At 43.5% G+C, this 19,675-nt stretch overlaps 1 protein-coding gene across 1 annotated transcript in view; it reads left to right on the top strand.

The window, feature by feature from the left end:
- The window catches only part of LOC139662337 (alpha-1,6-mannosylglycoprotein 6-beta-N-acetylglucosaminyltransferase B-like), a gene marked incomplete at its 5' end in the record, with an annotated part of 66,451 nt that extends 47,941 nt beyond the window's left edge, over positions 1–18,510 (top strand). The window contains 9 exon segments of the mRNA XM_071540995.1: positions 1,840–1,973; positions 4,364–4,494; positions 5,589–5,594; positions 8,021–8,179; positions 9,211–9,357; positions 10,446–10,562; positions 14,399–14,473; positions 16,266–16,549; positions 17,487–18,510. Of these exon segments, the coding sequence (XP_071397096.1) occupies positions 1,840–1,973; positions 4,364–4,494; positions 5,589–5,594; positions 8,021–8,179; positions 9,211–9,357; positions 10,446–10,562; positions 14,399–14,473; positions 16,266–16,549; positions 17,487–17,685 (1,252 nt within the window).
- Between the last annotated feature and the right edge of the window lie 1,165 nt (positions 18,511–19,675).

Raw genomic sequence — 19,675 nt, 5'->3', positions numbered from 1 at the left:
TTGTGGAAAAGTATTCCGGGAAATGTAGGAAATTATTTAATTAAGTAGAAGTAGACGAGGCAGGTTGAGGGAAAGTGGGTACACCAGAAAAGTAAATTACAACACTTCATAATTAAATAACTCCTGGAATGCATTGAAGATTGCAGATTGATAATAGCGAAGGTGGATTTTTTCATTTAAAAGAATGCAGATACCTAGAATATGCACTGTACTGCTGCAAGGCCAGGGATGTACCTAGAAGCAGTGAAGTGGCCTTAAGAGATGAATTTTGAACACAATAGAAAATGAAGTATGTTAGCAATGGCCTTTGAGTGTTTTGCTCTTCAGACACTCCAATGATTATTGTGCTATCTTTCTTTGTTTCTTCCTTTCTCTCTCTCTCTCACACACATACACACACACACATACACACACACACACACACAGTTATCTGCCAGGAAAGAGTCTCAGGGCTGAGAGAGTGGACTCGGCAGCCTTTAGCTCTTGTTAATCCTCCTGAGCTCACAGAGTGGCCAGATTGAACACACTCACAGCACTGGCACAGACAAGGACACAGCGGTCTTTGTGTGCGTGCGTGTGTGTGTGAGAGAGGGAGAAAGATTGCGTTTGTGTGCATGAGTGTGTGTGTCTATATGTGTCTGTGTCGATGTGCAGCCTTAGTTTTGCTCGACTGATGTGGTAAGCTTTCACCAGGAACACCTTATCAGACCCTATCGCTACTCCAACCTCTAAACCCTTAAGTGCATACCTTTTTATTCCTGTCATTTTCACGTCATACCTCCCACACTACACTTGACAGCCGGCGAAACAGAAGTGCTGGTGCCTGTTATTTTCTGGCTCCTATTCCATTGTTAGCTTGTGTTTCTTCGGTATTCACAACCCTGCATTGGTATTGAATGGTTTTTGCGCTCTTAGATGTCCTCTGTTGTGGGGCCTATTGTCAAAGCTGGAAACACGGAATGACTCATAACACAAAAGGTGGTGAGAAAGAAATCCCAGTCTTTTAATTCCTACGGAGAAAAACTTCAAGTGTTAACTTGCTGTTGTAGTATTTCGAAGATTCAGGCATTTTTTTGTTGAATAGCCTTGGCATTGGGGGCATTGTTTAGAAATTGCTGTCTAGTCAAACTGAATTAGATTTTTTTTTTTTATTGACTTGCGTAAATGTGGATTGGTTGAACAGCACTGGTACTGTGAGTGCTGTGTTTGTTCATTTGTAGAAGTTGAAGAACACTATGTTAATTTGCGTTTCACTGAATTGATTTACATCAACAAATGTGTCTAAATGTTTATTCTGGCGCTTCTCGTTTGATGCAAGTTGATTTCAAAATTTAAAGGCCTTGCAAAGTACTTAAATATTGTATCTGAGGTCTTCTCTAGCTTGAAGAAAATGTATTTACAACTTATTTTGCCTTAAGATTTCGTTTGTATATGGGCTATAAGAATCTTATAGCCCATATACAAAGGAGTATATGGCCATATGTCTGACATACATAAACATAAATAAAACACGCTATATCAATATGAAATAGGTAACTGTGATGTAAATATATTCATTTATAATGTATCCTGGGATGAGCTTAGATTTCCAAATATACTCTTTAATAAAATGACAAATATACTGTATTTCTCGACCATATATGTCAATACATGTAAATACACACAGAACATACTGTTTATGAAAGTGGCCATTTTTGTAATGTTGACCTACATTTCCTCCATATGTTGTACATATGATGAAGATCTATTATTTCTTGTATGAAATGTATGCAAATATATTGTTTTGCAAATGGGAGCAAATCGAAGCATGACTTTCTAATGTGTTGCCTGTCCTTACAGATGTCACATCCGGGTGATCGACACGTTTGGGACGGAGCCGGCTTACAACCATGAGGAGTACGCAACGCTGCATGGCTACCGGACCAACTGGGGCTACTGGAACCTCAACGCCAGGCAGTACATGACCATGTTCCGTAAGGACAAACCCCTTCCTTTAAGTCTCACCTGGAATTCTCTTTTCTTTTTTTGAGCCTATAATTTGACTACATAATTGGACTGTAAATTTATACTGATACTATATATATATATTGGGGATTTACACATTACATCCCATTGATTTATGCATCACATTACACATAGGAGTTAAAAATTCAAACATTTTTCCAACTTTCATATCCTGACTCTAACTCTTGAAGCCTTTGAGTTTTACAGCTTCAAAACGTTAAAGTTAAAGCTCTTACCTTATCACTACTGTCTGACAATTATTTTAAGACTGATAAAATGACTCCAATTCGGTGTTTTCACTTTCTGTGACAGGTCTGTCCACACGTTCACATTAATTTGGAGCAATGCGTTCTATGCAGCTATTTTCAACAGTGCAGCATTCTAGTGTCCCTTCAAGCTCAATCTATTCTGTTGTCACACCACATGTCTGCTCTGATGTTTCCAAAGCCCTTGTCCTTGTCCTTGGCTGTCTCCTCACAGCTCTTGACACAAGAGTTGCCTATTTGACTCTCCTCTGCTCTCACATTCAGTGCAGCAGCGTCATGCCAATTCACTATAGTTGGCACTCAAACAGCAGAATCATTACAGTATACGCCCCCCTCTATACGCCCACGTTCCTTAAAGTGCTATCATTTACTTTACCTTAAATAGGGTATATTACTGCACTTTCACAATAATTATCCATTTTCCCAACTTTCCCCACAAAATATATCATTTAATTGGTATTAAATGTAGGTATGGCCAGCTAAAAAACAAACAAAAATAAAACAAAAGTAATTTCAAGAGTAAAGGTTAGAGCTTTAAAATAATGGTAAATATATTTGGTTTGCTTGACTGATGTTTATTATTGTAATTTCAGCAACATTTCACAGTGAATTAGAAATACAGAAAAAGCATAGATATTTTAATATGACATTACTGTCTGCAGTGTAGACAAGAAATCAGACGGACAACTGGAAGCTCTAGCACACACTCTGACACCTCACAAGTTAAACCCAGGTGAACTTCAATACACTGTGCTCAGACTTTTCAGTGGAAGCATAACAGCGATTTGCTAAGTAAGAACTTTGTTAATTAGCATTCTGGAGTCGTATGCCTTGCATCCTCCCCCCTATTCAGCAAAACCTCTCCAGCCACTCCATTGACAATGATTCAAGGCAAACATCGGTCTGTATACTCAGTCTCTGCCAAGGTCAAGATACAACTCAAACAACTTTTTGAGGACAGTGAAAATGGCCAATTTCACTAACAATTACCAACAGAAGTTTTTCATCATACATTTGCTTATTATAGCACACAGTTATCCATATTAAATGTATGTGGGGTCAGTCCTAAGCCTATTGCAGGCAGTATTACGGCCCTGCTCCACTACAGCCGTCAGCCATCGACGGAATGATTCCTTTACCAGCACTGAAAGATGGTCCACTGCCCACTGCTGCATTGTGTTGCGTCCGATGGCTGCGTCCGTGCGAAAAAATCACCGAGGTTCAATTCTCGATGGCTGATGCACACGTTCTCCCTCACTGAAATAAAGCTGAATTGATTGTTTTCTGGTGAATCCATTCAAAAGTCAACGCGCTCTGTGGAGCAGGGGGAACGTCACGCTGGCGCAACGGTGATGGCAACGCGACGCAACGCTGGTAGTGGAGCTCTATCTTTACCCAGTATAATCCAATTATCCCCATTATCCCTTGCCTTCAAAGGTTCCATATGGCCTTCAGACACGCCTCACACTTCAATCACACTTAATCCCGATTGCATTCATTTTGCTTCAAAATATAATGAATTCATGCAAAGAATCCCATGGATCAAATGCATCGAGATGAAACTGATTAATCGTGGTTATCAGCTGTAGTATTACAACAGAAATTTTCAACGTAGCTTTGATTTGATTTGACGAAACAACACAGAGAGCTAGGAAAAGATGAGGTAAAATGGCAGAATGGTGCAGAGGTAAGCGATTCTCTCATATGAAATGAATGAAGTTCCGCTGGACAGCAGCACAGTCAACGTAATAACTGTGATCCAGGGGTTAGACTTGGACTTATGCTGCCACTTCTTCCCATTTCAAGACTCCCTAGTGCTGCCAAACCACCTGAATCTCTCAGCCCACTGCAGCTGGCTTCACTACAATCGCTATTTATAATACTGAGGAAGACAATAGTCACACCGACTTTGCCACTGAACTGAAGCAAACAAGAATCTTTCTCTTTCTTCTTTTCTGTCTCCCTCACACCAACAATCACACTTTCCCTCTCCCCTCTCTCTACTTTTATCTCCATATAAATTGTTTTCTCTCCTTCTTAACCACTATCCCACCTTCCACCCATCGCTCAAACATGCACACACACACTTACAGCTCACACGCCGGACAACTCGTTCATGGGCTTCGTTTCGGAGGAGCTGAATGAGACGGAGAAGAGGAGCATCCAGCAGAACAAGGTCAACAACATGGCGGTGGTCTACGGGAAGGAGGCGAGCATGTGGAAGGTACGCACATCACACACACACACAAACACACATACAGATGCTGCAGATACAGATCCTGGATCTGTAAAACATGTTGCCTCAATAACATCACAACCTACTTTTTTGGTTAAATTGTCTTCTGTCTTCTGTATATCTCCAATGCCAACATGTCTACCTATCTGTAAACTGTTACATGTATTACTGTTCTTTATTGTTTCTCATATTCCTGTATTACTGTTCTTTAGCATGTCCATGTACAAGCTGTGAGAACAAATTTCCTTTTGGAGGGCCATAATGGATTTATCTATCCATATACTTACACATACACAGGGATAAAATATCCCTTTTCCATATACATACTGCAGTCTCTTCCAATATTGACACTGACGTACACACATACACACACCTCACACACACAGCTCCCCAGCCATATACTGATCTCCTCCAAGTGCGATGTTAACAGAAAAATACAATGACAACACTTTGCACACCCCACTGTGCGCGCCATTACAGTTCAGCCACATGTGGCTCTATCTGACAGAATTGTACAACTTTAATTTACAGGCAATTTTCCCCTCAAAAGCTGTCTGCTCGATCATGCTGCATATTGTATGAGGCCGCAGCTGAGCAGCCATTGTTGAAATGATTATAAAGATGTTGCTTTGTTGCCAGTACTTCCCACTGTCTGTGTCTGTACAATTCCCCGGATTTCTTTATAGTTGTGGCTTGTGAAAGAGACGTGCACACAAGGGAGATGTGGGGTTCTAAAAGCACAATACACCAATCTGCAAGAGGCTGGTAGAAAAGGCAGAAAATGTAATATGTAATTAATTACTTTTTGTCTCCTCTCTCCTTTTCACTTCCTTTTTTTCTGTTTCCCCTTTGTTATTTCTTTCTTGCTTCATTTGCCTCTTTGTTTTACGTCTGTATTCTCTCTCTCTCTCTCTCTCTCTCTCTCTCTCTCTCTCTCTCTCTCTCTCTCTCTCTCTCTCTCTCTCTCTCTCATTCCCTTATACCCCAATACCACTTTGCTCCTTCCTTTATCCCTTTCTTCCCCATCCCTTCTCCTCAATGTGTGCGTGGCGCTCCATTGGCACTGTCTGGATGCTCATCAGCTTCAGGTAAGACTCTCCCTGGTAAATTCATCCTCTTATTGCTAATCATACCATGTCTGCACATACTCTGTCCTGTCAACATGTCAAAAAGTGTTCCAGGAATGCCCAGGCACACACACACACACACACACACACACACAAGCACACGTGTCCACACGCAAACACAACTCTAGTCAGCATTGTATGCAGAAAAGCGATTTCCATGGAAAGCTGCTTGTTGCAGTCAATTGCAAAAGTCACTCTGGCTTCAGTATGTCAAAATTCACAAGCATACCTAAACGTGCAAAAGCCTTCATGGGGACAACCAGCACTCTTCAGAGAGTTTTATGCATGACAGTGAGTGTTTTTTTATCCTCTCACCTGTCAGAAAGCACAAAGAATGGTCAGGCAGTCAGTCATTCGACATGAGTTTTGTGTTTTAACATGCAGCTCCACCTCACAACATGTGAGAAACAACAGGCTGCAGTGGTCAATGCACCAGGGACAGACGATAAATATAGCCTAGCATAGGTCAATGATGGTGGTCTTCTATAGCGGCTCTGTTTATGATTTACAGTTATGATTTCACCCGTGTGCAGCTGCAAAAGAATGCACGGCAGGGTGAAGGTGCTTGCTGGCAGGCTTGCTTAGCTATTTCAGCTGGTGAGAGGTTTCCATGAAGAGAGGAGATCAAGCATGACGCATAATCAGCCGCATGCTGCTGTTCCAGCCACACAGGTGTTTGCGTCATACCTTGAGCCTTTTAAATAGCAGGCAAATTATATTTTCTTTCCCGTTCTCACAGCACAGAGTTGCTTATATGTGTGTGTGTGTGTGTGTGTGTGCGTGAGCACTGTATACGTTTTCATCGCCCTCCTAACCTTCCATGCAAAACTTAAGGCACTTATTTTTCCAGTTGAAGTGCTGAACAGTCAAACGCGACATTTCAAGGTCCCGCGGAACTATTTTCTCCAATTTTACATTACGGGAAGTGATGTGAGGGACAAAAACTAGCATGGAAGAACGCTTTACTTATTACCATTGCTAATCCAGCGCAAGCATAGAGAGGTTATCTCGGGCGTAACCCGCCGTCCCATGGGGAAATACGGGTGCGGAGGTACATCTGTGACACACACACACACACACACACACATGCAGCTGCAGCACCAAGTCGAGGTTTACGGACCCTGCACTCTCTCCCAGGGCCGTGTTTCTCTTCCCGCTAATTCACGTTGTCTGCTGCACTTAGCGCTTGAGCTAATCTCCTAATTGGCTGGGAAAATCCTCACAGAGGAAGCTATCGATCGCTACAGCCTCCAATTACAGCTGCCGGGGGCCGCGGCGCAGCACGGGGATACAGTAAGCTGCTTAACACTCAATCAGTCGATACTCTGGCCCCGGGGTTACGCTCCATTCACACGACTCGCTTCTCGGCCGGTACCTGCCGCTGTTTTGTTTCTGTTCTCCCGGGCCGCCGCGCTTGACCTTGACTTCGAAAGCGCGCCCTTCCACTCTGGCTCTCTCACACACACACACATGACGGCGTGCTGATATGCTTTGGAGAAACGAGAGCAGACTCACGCACACAAATGCGCGGCTCTGTGTAAGTGGAAGTACTGCTTTACCGCTCCTCTCACACCCACACAAGCCCTACCGCAATCATGAAAAGAGATCCTCCACTGTACTACAGGATTCAATGATATTTTTTTCTCTATTCATACATTTTCTTTTTTGCTGTTTTATAATGCAACGGTGAATCCCTGTTTATTTCATGAATGCATATTTTCTATTTTTGATTCTGATCTCGGGGGCCGATTTCGATCCACGGGGCAAGGAAAGCCTCTCCGATTGCTATGGAATGGAAGAGGCAGCATACAAGTACTTATAAAGACCGATGTGTCTCTCACAAAATCGAAAAAGGAGTGAGGAAACAGGGGAGAAGTAGCAGCATTAGAGAGTGGTTTGGGGCTCGGAGAGTCATTATAATGCGCGTGTGTGTGTATTCAAGAGAGACTGTTAGTAGAGAGCTGTGCCAGATTCTTCATAGCCTACAGCTGTGTGCGTTTCTCCTCTTTAGCGTGCTGCTAGCTGGCCTCCTGTCACACTGAAGCCACAGTCGCTTCCAATGGGCCTTCCAATGGCACAGTCATACTCATCAAACACACACACACACACAGAGTAGATAGCAAAGTGGGCTGCTTCTACACACACATACACATCTAGATAGTGGCGTGGACTGTTATGCATATGCCGTTTATGCGCACATACTGACACCACACACATGCAGCTACACACAAATAGACACAACTCCACTGGGACACAGTTGCTTTAATCATATTCTTTCTGTGCTTCTCTTTTCTACCACCCTCGTCCCTCCCTACTGCCTCCTATCCCCCCACCCCCCCACCCCTCGCACCATCCCCCCTCCCTCTCTCTCTCTCCTCCTCTCCCAGCAGGGCAAGGAAGGTTTCCTGCAGATCCTCCACAGGTACATGGAGGTCCACGGCACGGTGTACTACGAGACCCAGAGACCTCCTGAGGTCCCTGCCTTCGTTAAGAACCACGGCCTGCTGCCCCAGCATGAGCTGCAGCAGCTGCTGCGCAAGGCCAAGGCAAGGCACTGAGGAAAATGCTACCTGCAGGAATGCCACGCCAAGATACTGTAGATACCAAGATATCTTCTGGAGTCGCACTGCTGCTCTCATCTGCATGCACACCCAGACTCTCCATCTGCATCATTAACTCTGTCTTTCTTATGCGCTTTCTCTTTCTGTCTCTTACTGTCTGTCCTTTTTCTCACGCTCTGACACACACATATACAGATACACCGCAGTCTTTCATTATCAGATTCAGGTATTATAGTCTTTCCTTTCATTGAGGTGTTTCCAATGCAGTTTCACATGTTTTAGGAATTTTCTAGAAAAAAGGTGTCAATTTCTTGGCAGAGGCAAGCCAGAATAAGGCCGGATCACTCCACAATTATCAAGAAATTTACACTTGATTCAAGAAAATCCTTTAAAGTAGTTGATTTGCACTAAAAACAACTGAAATGATCTCACCTCATTGGGAGATTTTGTTTTAAGAACACGTTACTGCTGTCATACACTTATTAAGGCGTAACGTTGGATCCTCAACAAAGGACTTACAACAAAGAAGTCCAGTAAGCAATATGCAAAACCTTAATCAAACAGTCTGTTGTTCTAATATAACAGGACTTCCCTGGAAACCAGGGAACCTGAAGTGAATCTTCAACTATCTAGCAAAATGTTTTGACAAGAAATTTGAATTGTAGAGAAATGTTAACTGGAAAAAGCAATCTTCCTGTGCAGCTGCACTGAAAAATCACCACAGCAGCAGCAGCAGTAACTTAGAGGCCATCAGTTTATAAAGGTTACTGCCACTGGCATTTCAGACAAACACAGTCAACAAGGACCTAATGAAAACCCTACAGTCTAAATTCTGGTAAGCATAATACGATTTTTACAGTGAATAGATTAAATGACTTGGAGGCAGACAGATTGCAGGCAGACAGACAGACAGACATGCACACGCACATACACACACACACACAGCCAATCATAATTTAATTGATTTAAAAACATAATTATAAGCTGACCTTGTTTCCTGATTTTCTATCCCCCAGCTCTTCATTGGCTTCGGTTTCCCCTACGAAGGCCCCGCCCCTCTGGAAGCTATAGCCAATGGCTGCATCTTCCTGCAGCCCAAGTTCCACCCGCCCCACAGCTCGCTCAATCACGAGTTCTTCAGAGGCAAGCCCACTTCCAGAGAGGTAAGCTCATAACAGCCCATTAGTTCCACACAATCAGTCGCTGATTAGAAATAATTTGGCCACTGCAGTTTTCACTGGCAGCCATGTTGCCAAGTAACTTGATTCCTCACCAGCAGATGTCTGGATTGAACTGGTACATGCAGTATGTGCAGACAATGCTTATTAGTGCTTGATAAGAGGCAGAAACATGGTGTTCATAGTACAACCTGACCTGCCTTCCTATCAATAGAGTTGTTAATACATTCTTCTGAGGAATCTGTCCCAGTGCATTCTTAATTGCCTGAGAACCACATGCTACAAACAGTATGCCTCCCATATCCCAGCACTGCACACAAAGAAAACATTACACTAGGACAATTTTTTCAAGTTTGATGTAATGCGCTCTGAAATAACTCAACTTGAGAAAGGGTCATTGATGCTGTGATCTCGTATGCCAGTAATATGATATCCAGAGTTGGAAAGTAACTAAGTACATTTACTCCAGTAATGAAGTTGAGTATTCAATTCTATACTCAAGCACTTTACATGAGTATTTCCATTTTGTGAGACTTTACACTTTTACTCCACTACATTTCAGAGGGAAATATTGTCATTTTTACCTGCAAAACATACGATAAGCTCATAGAATATGTTACATTGTTAGAGTTTAAACTCCCCAACTGTATATGGAGCAGTTAGACCTACAACATTGAAATACGTCTTACAGGTTAATGCATAAATAATTTAACACTCTGAAAGGCACCGTTCTTCAGAATGAGTACTTTTACTTTTGATACTTAAGTACATTTTACTGCTAATACTTTTACTTGAATGGAGAGTGTTTACTTTTAATGCAGTATTTTTACATTGTGGTATTTCAACTTTTACTTAAGTAAAGGATTTAAGTACTTTTTCCAACAGTGATGATATCAGTAAACCCCCTTCATTTAGTCTCAAAGGGTGGATAATAGTTGATGACAGGCGTCATTCTTACGAAAAAGTTGAGCGAAAACAAAATGATCTACCGCCCCACAATACCCCTTTAAGACATTTTTAGACATTTCTTTGAGACATGTAGACCACTCATGCCCTTGACGTGTCCTCTGCAGGTGTCCTCCCAGCACCCGTATGCAGAGCAGTACATCGGCAGGCCGCACGTCATGACTGTGGACTACAACAACTCCCTGGAGTTTGACTCTGCCATCAGGGAGATCATGAGGACCAAGGTACCCTAACCCCCACTGTACATTACAACCTGAACAGATAGAAGAGGCACTTGCTGACAGTTTCCTCTGGTACGCCCAGAATGACTCTTTTGCTCAGGGGATTGAGATTTATATTGGTCCTCGTTCCGTTTTCTAGGAGCGTATGTTTTCCGCTTGCCTTTGCCATCAGGGAGATTGTAATGAGGTTTACGGTGCTGGCCCTCGTGTTGTAGCTGCGAGCCTGATCAAGGGTTCTTAAACTTTGCTACAGCGGGTTTGCTGGAGTGTGGTTTTCCAGAGCTGCTGTGCCAGCATGTAGTTAGCAGTCCTGTATTGCAGAGCGCTGAACTTTTGGAGCAGGAAACGTGGGCTAATGGAGAATACGCAGGGAGCCAGACGTCGCTGAGTGGGAGAGAGGTTAATTAAGAAGTCAACTGTGGAGATTACATCTTACTATACAGCCAGAGAAAGGAAGAGAGAGGGAGAGAGGGAGAGAGGGAGGGAGGAAGGGAGAGCCAGAAATACAGAGAAACAGAAAGACTAAGAGAGAGCGAATCCAAGATCCATTAAACGATTGCATGGCCACGAAGACTTTTTGTTGTCATTAAAATGGCAGACTGATCTTCCAACCAGGCACACACACCATGCCATAGAGTTTGTATGCATCCGCCTAATTAATGTACAATATTTTAAAGTGTTCTGTTTTTTCATATTTCAATGTCTAGACAAAGCATGTCTCAGGTTCCCAGCCTGTGCCAGGTTTGTCTATTGTGTTCTGTTTACTCTACAGCCTTGTATTGCACAGAGGAACGTCTAGGATGCAACAGAATACAGACACGCACATATAGACAGATGGGTTTGCGGGGAGGAGGAGGTTGATGATGAAAAAGATGAAAGGGATGAAGGGCACTCGAGGAGAGCTGTGATTCATTTTTTTTCCTCACGGCCACTTTGTTTTGACAATGATCTACAATTTAAAAAAAAAAAAAAAAAAAAAAAAGAAATCAGAAACTAAATGTCTCTGGTTTCCCAGTGTAGAAAGACCAAAGAAGTCTCATATTTGATTCAGCAATAAACGAGGCAACATTTTTTCATTGCAAGCCGATTAGAGATGCAGAGACAGAAAAAGACAGAATAAGAGAGAGGCAGAGAGGTAAAGAAAGTGTGCATGGAGATTAGAGCAGTGGTGATAGCAGAGTGTGTGTGTGTGTGTGTGTGTTCCACCTCTCCTCTCCTCTTACTGTCTGTGTTGTCAGACAAGTCACAGCTCAGCGGCGATGGCTGGCCTCTCCGTCTCCGTCTGCACTGTCAGACCGCTGAGAGAGAGCTGATGGACCCCTTCACCCTTCACTGGAGGCACACTGCCCCAGCACACACACACACACACACACACACACACACAGTCAGATACTCAAACATTCTTCCACTTGCACTTACTCCTACCCGCACACACACACGATTGAATTGCAGATGCACAGACACTGAAATTGCACAGAAAGGCATGCCAGCACAGACAGCCTTACCTGCACATTATGGCCATTAACTGCAACAGACATGCACACACACACACGCACACACACACACACACCTGTGTGGCAAGCAGGCTCTCTGTGTGTGGCAGCGGCCCATGTTCAATGTTCAGTCATGCAGGACAAAACAATTTCTGGCTGGCTGACACATCCCCGTGTTCCAATAAATCCTTTTCTCCATCTCTCCATCTCTTCCTTCTTTCTTTCTCTCTTTCTTTCTTTTCTCTTTCTTTCTTTTCCATCCTCTCCTTCCCTTTCTCCTTCCCATCTCTGTATATTTCTCTCTCTTTCTCTCATTCTCTCTCTCTATCTCAACCCCCCCTGATCTGACTTTGGGAGTGGAAGATGTCCTGTCACACTCTCAGAATGAAAGTACAGAGTTTTACCTTTTGTCAAAAGTGCAGCCCCAGTACTATGTAGCCTTTTTTTCTGCCAGTTCGCCCTCATTGCCTCCTACACTGTCAAACCATTCTTAATGACCTACATTTATTTGGAAGTAGTGCTTTGCCAAATAATGGTTCTCTGCTTGGATGTGCCATGCTATACCTATGAATAAAAATGACATTTGATTCGAATGAATGGATTCTCATGTGTGTGTGTGTGTGTGTGTGTGTGTGTATGTGTGTGTAAAACCCTCCCTCCCCACTTGAGCTACTCTACTATGGAAGATTTTATTGGACTTAAATAAATGTAATCCACAGGCAAGCCACAAACCTGTATCCTTTAATTCTCTGATTCAGCAGATAATATAACTAGTAGTTATGAATGTGTGCTTAACCACCTTGTTTGTAGGTATAATTTATCTTCTGAGAAATTCAGAAAACCATTCTGCTCAAGTATGCAACTCTGCTTCTTCCATGTCATGTGGAGAGACTAACTAATCAGTACAGACCAGCCACCCACGCAGAGCATTTGGACCAATCAGAAAAGAGAAAAGGTGGTACGTCATCTCTCCCCGAAGGCAGCCACGTGTTTGTAGATGTATTTTATGCGATATAATGCTGTGGGACAAAATGGACAGCAATTCACAAACAAATAGAGAGGAAAATACAAAAAAAAAAAAAGTCACATGATCCAGAAATGTGAAAACACCATTTAGTATGGAAAATTTAGTAAGTTTGGTAGTTTAAAGGTTGTTTGTGGATAGTGGAATATTTGTGGATCGTGGTGCATGTTTGTGAATTGTCTTCTGTGGGTTCCGTTCATTTAAATCCAATAAAACTTTCCACACTCCCCAAGGCCGCTGCTGTAAATGAGACTTGCCTGGTTAAGTAAAGCTACTGTAAAAGAGGGAAGAGATAAAAGAGAAGAGAAGGAGGAGTTCGGTTAGACGAAGGATAGGTTGTTACTGTAAGGAGCTTGTTTGTCCGTCCCTCCTGTCCACATATTTACTCTCCACTCCGTCTTAACAACTAGATTAACATAAGGCTTTGATCAGATTTGCAGTGTGTGTAACTTTTTAAATTGCATCATCCGTGCATACTTGCTTCTCAGTGGTTTTTCGCTTCAAATGGGCCAAGTCTGATTTCACACATGGTTGAACAAAAGACCGCTTTGATTTCAGATTGGAAATGCAATTTAGTGAGCCGTGTATCATTTAGAAAGGCAGGTCTTTTGCATGAGGACTCCGCTACAACGACAAGGCACTTGGATCTCTCTAATGTCTGGTATTATGTATTGGACTTGCAAGAAGTTTGATGAAACGGTAATAAATTGGAAGATGATTTTTCTCCAATATAAACACCTATTTTTAATTGGCACCCCTGTACAATGTGAATTATTAACCACAAAAAGAACTAAATCCATTTACCATTGGCGTATCAACACAATAAAGAAGTTTATTAAATCTGCTAATTCAATTATTTTTTATTAATCGGAGCAGTGCAGTTGCAGCCACTTATTGTGTGTCTGTATCAGCCAGCTTGTTAATGTGTATTGTATGTGTTCTTGTTATTAGCGAGAGGCACAAAAGAGTATATAGCTCGTCGCTAATTAGGCCAATCAAAGGTATGCCTTCGTTATGGAACCGGCGAATCACAGCAGGGGATGATCTATTGCTATGCAAATAAACCCTAATGAGTTTCCAAGCAGTCACATACTGTGATTAGGCCTTGCAAAAGTTTGACAACGGAAACATTCATCTGCAGAAATTAACACGGAGAATAGACAATCTTTTGCAATTAGTGAGAACAATGAGGTGACAGCAAAAAAACAACACACTTTCATACATGCAAAATATGGAAATAATGAGGGGTGGGGGTTGCTAATCAGTGACTGTGTGTGTGTGTGTGTGTGTGTGTGTGTGTGTGTGTGTGTGTGTCTTTGCAGGTTGAGCCATATCTACCTTATGAGTACACCTGTGAGGGGATGCTAGAGAGAGTACATGGCTACATACAGAATCAGGTGAGTTCAACTAACATGCATTGGGCACACGCATAATATAACACACACACACACACACACACACACACACATACAGAGACTCTCTCTCTCACACGCACACGCATAATATAACACACACACACACATACAGAGACTCTCTCTCTCTCACACGCACACGCATAATATAACACACACACACACATACAGAGACTCTCTCTCTCTCAGATACACACACACACACTCTGTGCAAGCTCTCAACTTCCCCACTCAGCCCAATAATTCATCATCAGGTGCCTTCAACACCCAGAGCAATGTGTACGTGCTTGTCTGTGTGTGTGTGTGTGTGTGTGAGTGTGAGTGACTCTACACGCCATGTAAGTAGACTTGTGATTGATCTACATGCTCGCTCTCATTATGAGCTACATATCTAGGAAAGCAGAAGGCCCTCCGACGCTAATGAGGAGGGATGAGTGGGGAGAGAGGGATGGTGACGGAGGGAAGGGAGGAAAGAGTTTTTTTGTTTTTTTTCGTTAATCAGATGTCAGACAAACTGCAGAAGATCCTCTCAACAACCTTCCTTCCGATCCTGAGTGGCAGCCGGTTTCGACACCCGAACGCCCAGATGCCGTCCTGAGGTGTTCTTCCAGTTTTAACGTGTCAGAATCTGCTTTTAGACCGCATGGCTGATCCGGGATCTGCCTAATGATCGTCCGCTCACGATGCGATTCATCTCCGTTAGCGTGCGGCGCGATGTAGCCAGATGTGTAGTCAGGCGATGAGAGTGCGAGTGTGTGTGCGAGCGCGCGCATGTGTCTGTGTCATCAGTAAACACCCAAGACGGCGTTCACTAGTGTGATTATGAGTATGACACTGATGTGGCTTGGTGCGAGGTGAAGTCGGGTGTCATCGACGTCAGCGAGGTTGTAGTCACCCATACTCAGCGATTTCACTGACGTCACCCAGCATCAGCAGTAAAGAACATCCATTCTACAGTTGCTTTATTTAGAACCGCAACCAATGCGTTAATACTGTCATGAAGAGACAGAAGACAGCAAGGAAAACTAGTTAGTAAACAAGTTAGTTAAAAATCTTTTGTGCTTCGTCCTGTTTTTTATTCTTTCATAAGCTATATACTACTGCACTTTAAAGAGAATGTTTTAGTCAGCACATATGCATTGGTAACCATTGTGTAAAGTCATAATGGTCTGCCTAAGGAGCTCTTAAACTGGCTTTTATCTAGTGATCTTTTATTAATTGTCCCTGATTCCCTTTTTAGCCCGACAGCAGGGGCTCTAGGATCAGGATCACATTGCGGGTCGATCGGTCGGTCGCTCTGTTCACCACTTTTGGTCACGGGGTGAAAGTCGCCCGCAGGGAGTTAGACTGCAGACTCTCAGTCGGGAGACCCGAGTTCCATTCCCAGCAGAGACGCTTCCACAGAATTCAGTGTCGCGGGGCTGTTAGACTCTTAGTCCTGTTTATTTTCTGTTTTTACATGTTTTATGTTTGCTTGCTTTGCCTGCATCGCTTATTACTTTTATTGTTTATTTGATCTTTTTTTGGTTTTTATTTATTCCTTAGTAAAGCTCTTTGTATATGTTTTGAAAAGTGCTATACAAATAAAGATTATCATTAGTAGTATTAGTATTAGTATTATTATATACCTGAATAGTTGGCTGCACCTTATACTAAGCCGCATCACGGTTCTACCTATAATCACAGTACAGGACACTCTTTTGGGTATTATTCCCCTATTCTACCATAATAGTATGATCATGCCATACTAATTCTACCATCTCCCCCCCCGCCTCAGGACTTCTGTGCTCCAGAGCCGCCCTTCCTGCCAGCCAACCTCTCCAGACCGGGGCCCGGCGGTGGCAGCAGACTTCCAGGACCCATATTCGTGCCCCTGCCCAACTCCACAGCCCTTGGCTGGGCTTCCAATGTGTCGGCTCCCCCCGCCTGGCCTCCCCTCAGCTCCCTCAGGCTACTCGTGTCCCAGGAGGGCCAGTCCTGTGTGGAGGCGTGCCAGTTCTCCGGCCTCATCTGTGAGCCCGCTCACTTCCACTACATCAACAACAAGGAGGCCCTCCGCGGGTAAATGCTTTCGGACACTGTTGGCCTTTTCTAGCGATCTGAGCCCGAGAGCCTGCCGGTGTCACCCTCTCTGCCAAACTCCTCCTCCCTCTCTCCAGCTCACTCCATCTTCATTCTTTGCTCTCGTTTCATCCTCCCAAGCATCTTTCGTGTTTATTTCCTCGCGGTCTGCCTCGGTTTACAGTGTCGCTCCCCTTTTGTTTCTGTTCTGTTCGTTATCCCCGTAGCTCACTCTGTTCTCTGACACCAGCTCCCTTTCTCTAACACTCTCTCTCACACTCTGTCTCTCTCTCTGACATCTCCTACCTGCCTCGTAGCTCTTTCCGACTTCCTTATCACTTCTCCACGAACATTCTCACTTCCCCTCTCTTGGAATTGGCATCTATAGTGTGAAGTGATGAAATCTCCCTGTCCTTGTATTTCTGTTTCTCTCCGTCTCTCTACTTTTTCCATTTATTTTCAGATTATGTCAATTCCTCCTTTCCCCTTACTCGTCTCAAATGAAAATAACTGTTATGACAATTGAACAAGTAATTCAGTGCTATTTTATATGGTTTTTCAGAGGTCTCAATCATAGCCCTATTCAGTAACTTTTGGTACTATAAAGAGCCTTGGTAACACTTTATTTGTATAGTCCATTGTTGACACTCAGCTAAGTATAAGGTGACAAAAAGTAGATGTTCAACAAAGTGTCACTTGCCTATTTGCTGCAGTCTATCCCTGACCCTAAAATTAACCCTAAACCAGATATTGAATATCTACTTTTCACACTATTATAAATATCAAACTCAGTAAATCAGATCCATAATGCACCAAAAAGTTGCTTTAGTTACTCCTAGTTTTTCCTTATGATTAAACTCAATGAATTGAATTGAATGAAACCCAGTATTATTTTGTGTTTACTCAGGCTTTTGCTCCACTGTCCCCCCCCCCTCAGGTTGGAGGTGCAGTGCGAGGTGGTCGACTCCGAGATCAACCACATCCTGCCGGCCTTCTCGGTGATGCGGCGGGAGTGCGGCCTCCAGCGGGAGCCCCTCCTCTTCAGCTGCGCGGGACACTCCCCCAAATACAGACGCCTCTGCCCCTGCAGGGACTTCCGCCGCGGCCAGGTGGCGCTGTGCAGAGACTGTCTATGATGACGGGCCGCGACGGGAGGACGCTGCCGAAGAGTTAGGCACGGAATGGTTGGAGGCGACGAAGATGAAGTTAAAGTGTTAGGAAGGTGCCCGTAGGCCTGAATCGGTGAGAAATTAGAAAATTAGAGGATCTGATTGAGCTGTGCAGAGGCTACTTAAGATTGAAGGTGGGTAACTTCTACCCGCAAAAGAAGTAGACATAAAATGATGAGGAATAGGCATGCAATGATGTTGAAGAGCTTAAAGTGGGCTTGAATAGCTGCCAGGTTGCAAGGTTTTGGTTAACTATGGCTGTTATAACAGGCTGGAGACATGTAAGGAAGGCTCGTCTCATCTTCACTTCCTAGTACAGGGGTCACGTGATCACCAGGTGTCAGTACAACCAGGAAGTATATTCCACTGAAGGGCAAAAGCTGGATCAGCATCCACCAAGCCGCCTAACTTTTGCATTAATCCACTCACCACAGGAGACGACTTTGCTGCCGCTGGTGTTACGGCGGGTAACTTTTCATTTTCGGAACTGTATCGCACCAAAAACCCCAAGTTGGAAATGAAACACTGGAACTGTGTGTTGTGACTGCAGAGTTGGATATTGGGAGACACAGTACTGGGACCAGTACCGCACCGTGACAAAGTCTTCAAATATCTCGACTTGGAGAAGCCAACCCCGGGTCAATATCCAATCTCCACTCCTCTCCGCGCTTGAACAAAGGATGATGGACAACCGGGCTATCTTCCTCGCTTTTTCCTCCCCTCCTCCAATGATGGACAGAGTCATTTATCAGACTGAACCCGGAGTCTGGGGCAACAGCGGTCAATGCAATCATCTCTGGTCACAAAACAAACAGGGGGGGGGGGGGGGAGAGGGAGGACGGAGGAGAAAGGAGAAAAAAAGATACAAGATTATTTTTCAATAAGTAAGCCTTTAGAGCTCTCGGCAGGATTTTTAAAGAGTCCTCTGGGCTTTGTGACGAGAAAAAAAAATCATGGAATAAAAAAGTCAGAAAAGATCAAAGCGTTGGGTTGTTTATATCGCATCTGGTCTTCAATCGGTTCCTTTCTCTCGTTTCTCTAGATTGGAGGGTCTCTTCTCTTCTTGCCCATCTTCCCATCTGTCTCCCCTCGCCCACCCGGCACACTCACCCGGACTTCCATCCATCTATTCATCTGGCCATCCATCCGTAGGGACAGACGTTTGATCTTTCTCGCATGGAGTCAAAAGCCAGCATGGGTCGAAGCTGTCGATGAGAAGTGAGTGTAGGGAAGGGGCGAGCGAAGGAGGGAGGGAGGGAGAGAGGGAGGGAGAAGTCAGATTTCAGATGCTGAACCAGATAAGACAGGAGCTTCCACTGCTTGTTGGCTGGGTGGGAAGTGGGAAAGGGAAAAAAACACTAGAACCATGTTCATCTAAACATTAAAGGAGACTTTAAGGTGTAAACACTTGATGAAGATGTTTGTCATACAGTACTGTGCAAAAGTCTTAGGCACAAAGTTTCTATCAAAAAATGACTATTAAGAGCAGTCTACTGACACACTAATGCAGAAAACAAGTAAACATCAAAATTTATATAAAAAATCTAGGACTAAGACTTTTGCGCAGTACTATATGTATAAACTCACATTCAAATTCTAATTGCTTGTGTCCCATATGAGCTGGAGGTATGCGTCCTATTAATCATGCACAAAAATTGAGTTTCCTTGTTAGCGATTTGCTATAAAAACTGTAACTCCAACCTGGATTGAACAGAGGGGTTCAGACTACCTTAGTTTATGCATATTTCACATTTTGAATCTCTCCTAATAAATAGATAAATGCAGGAAGGTTGGGTTTAGTGGGGAAAAAATCCGCTAGCGAGTCCCACTCATCCTCCAATTAAAGCTTCCCATCCTGATGACATATTCATGACTGCCAATAAACCAAAATGGTTGAGCTTGGAATTATAAGGTTCTGACTTTTTAATGAAAATTGAGTCATCTACATATTCATGAT

Source organism: Centroberyx affinis, unplaced genomic scaffold (assembly GCF_046629955.1).
Source record: "Centroberyx affinis isolate AG114_WGS23_722 - 3 ecotype Tasmania unplaced genomic scaffold, CSIRO-AGI_Caff_v1 ptg003763l_1, whole genome shotgun sequence".
In the NCBI taxonomy this organism is placed as follows: domain Eukaryota; kingdom Metazoa; phylum Chordata; class Actinopteri; order Beryciformes; family Berycidae; genus Centroberyx; species Centroberyx affinis.
This window is presented reverse-complemented; position numbering and strand designations above follow the sequence as displayed.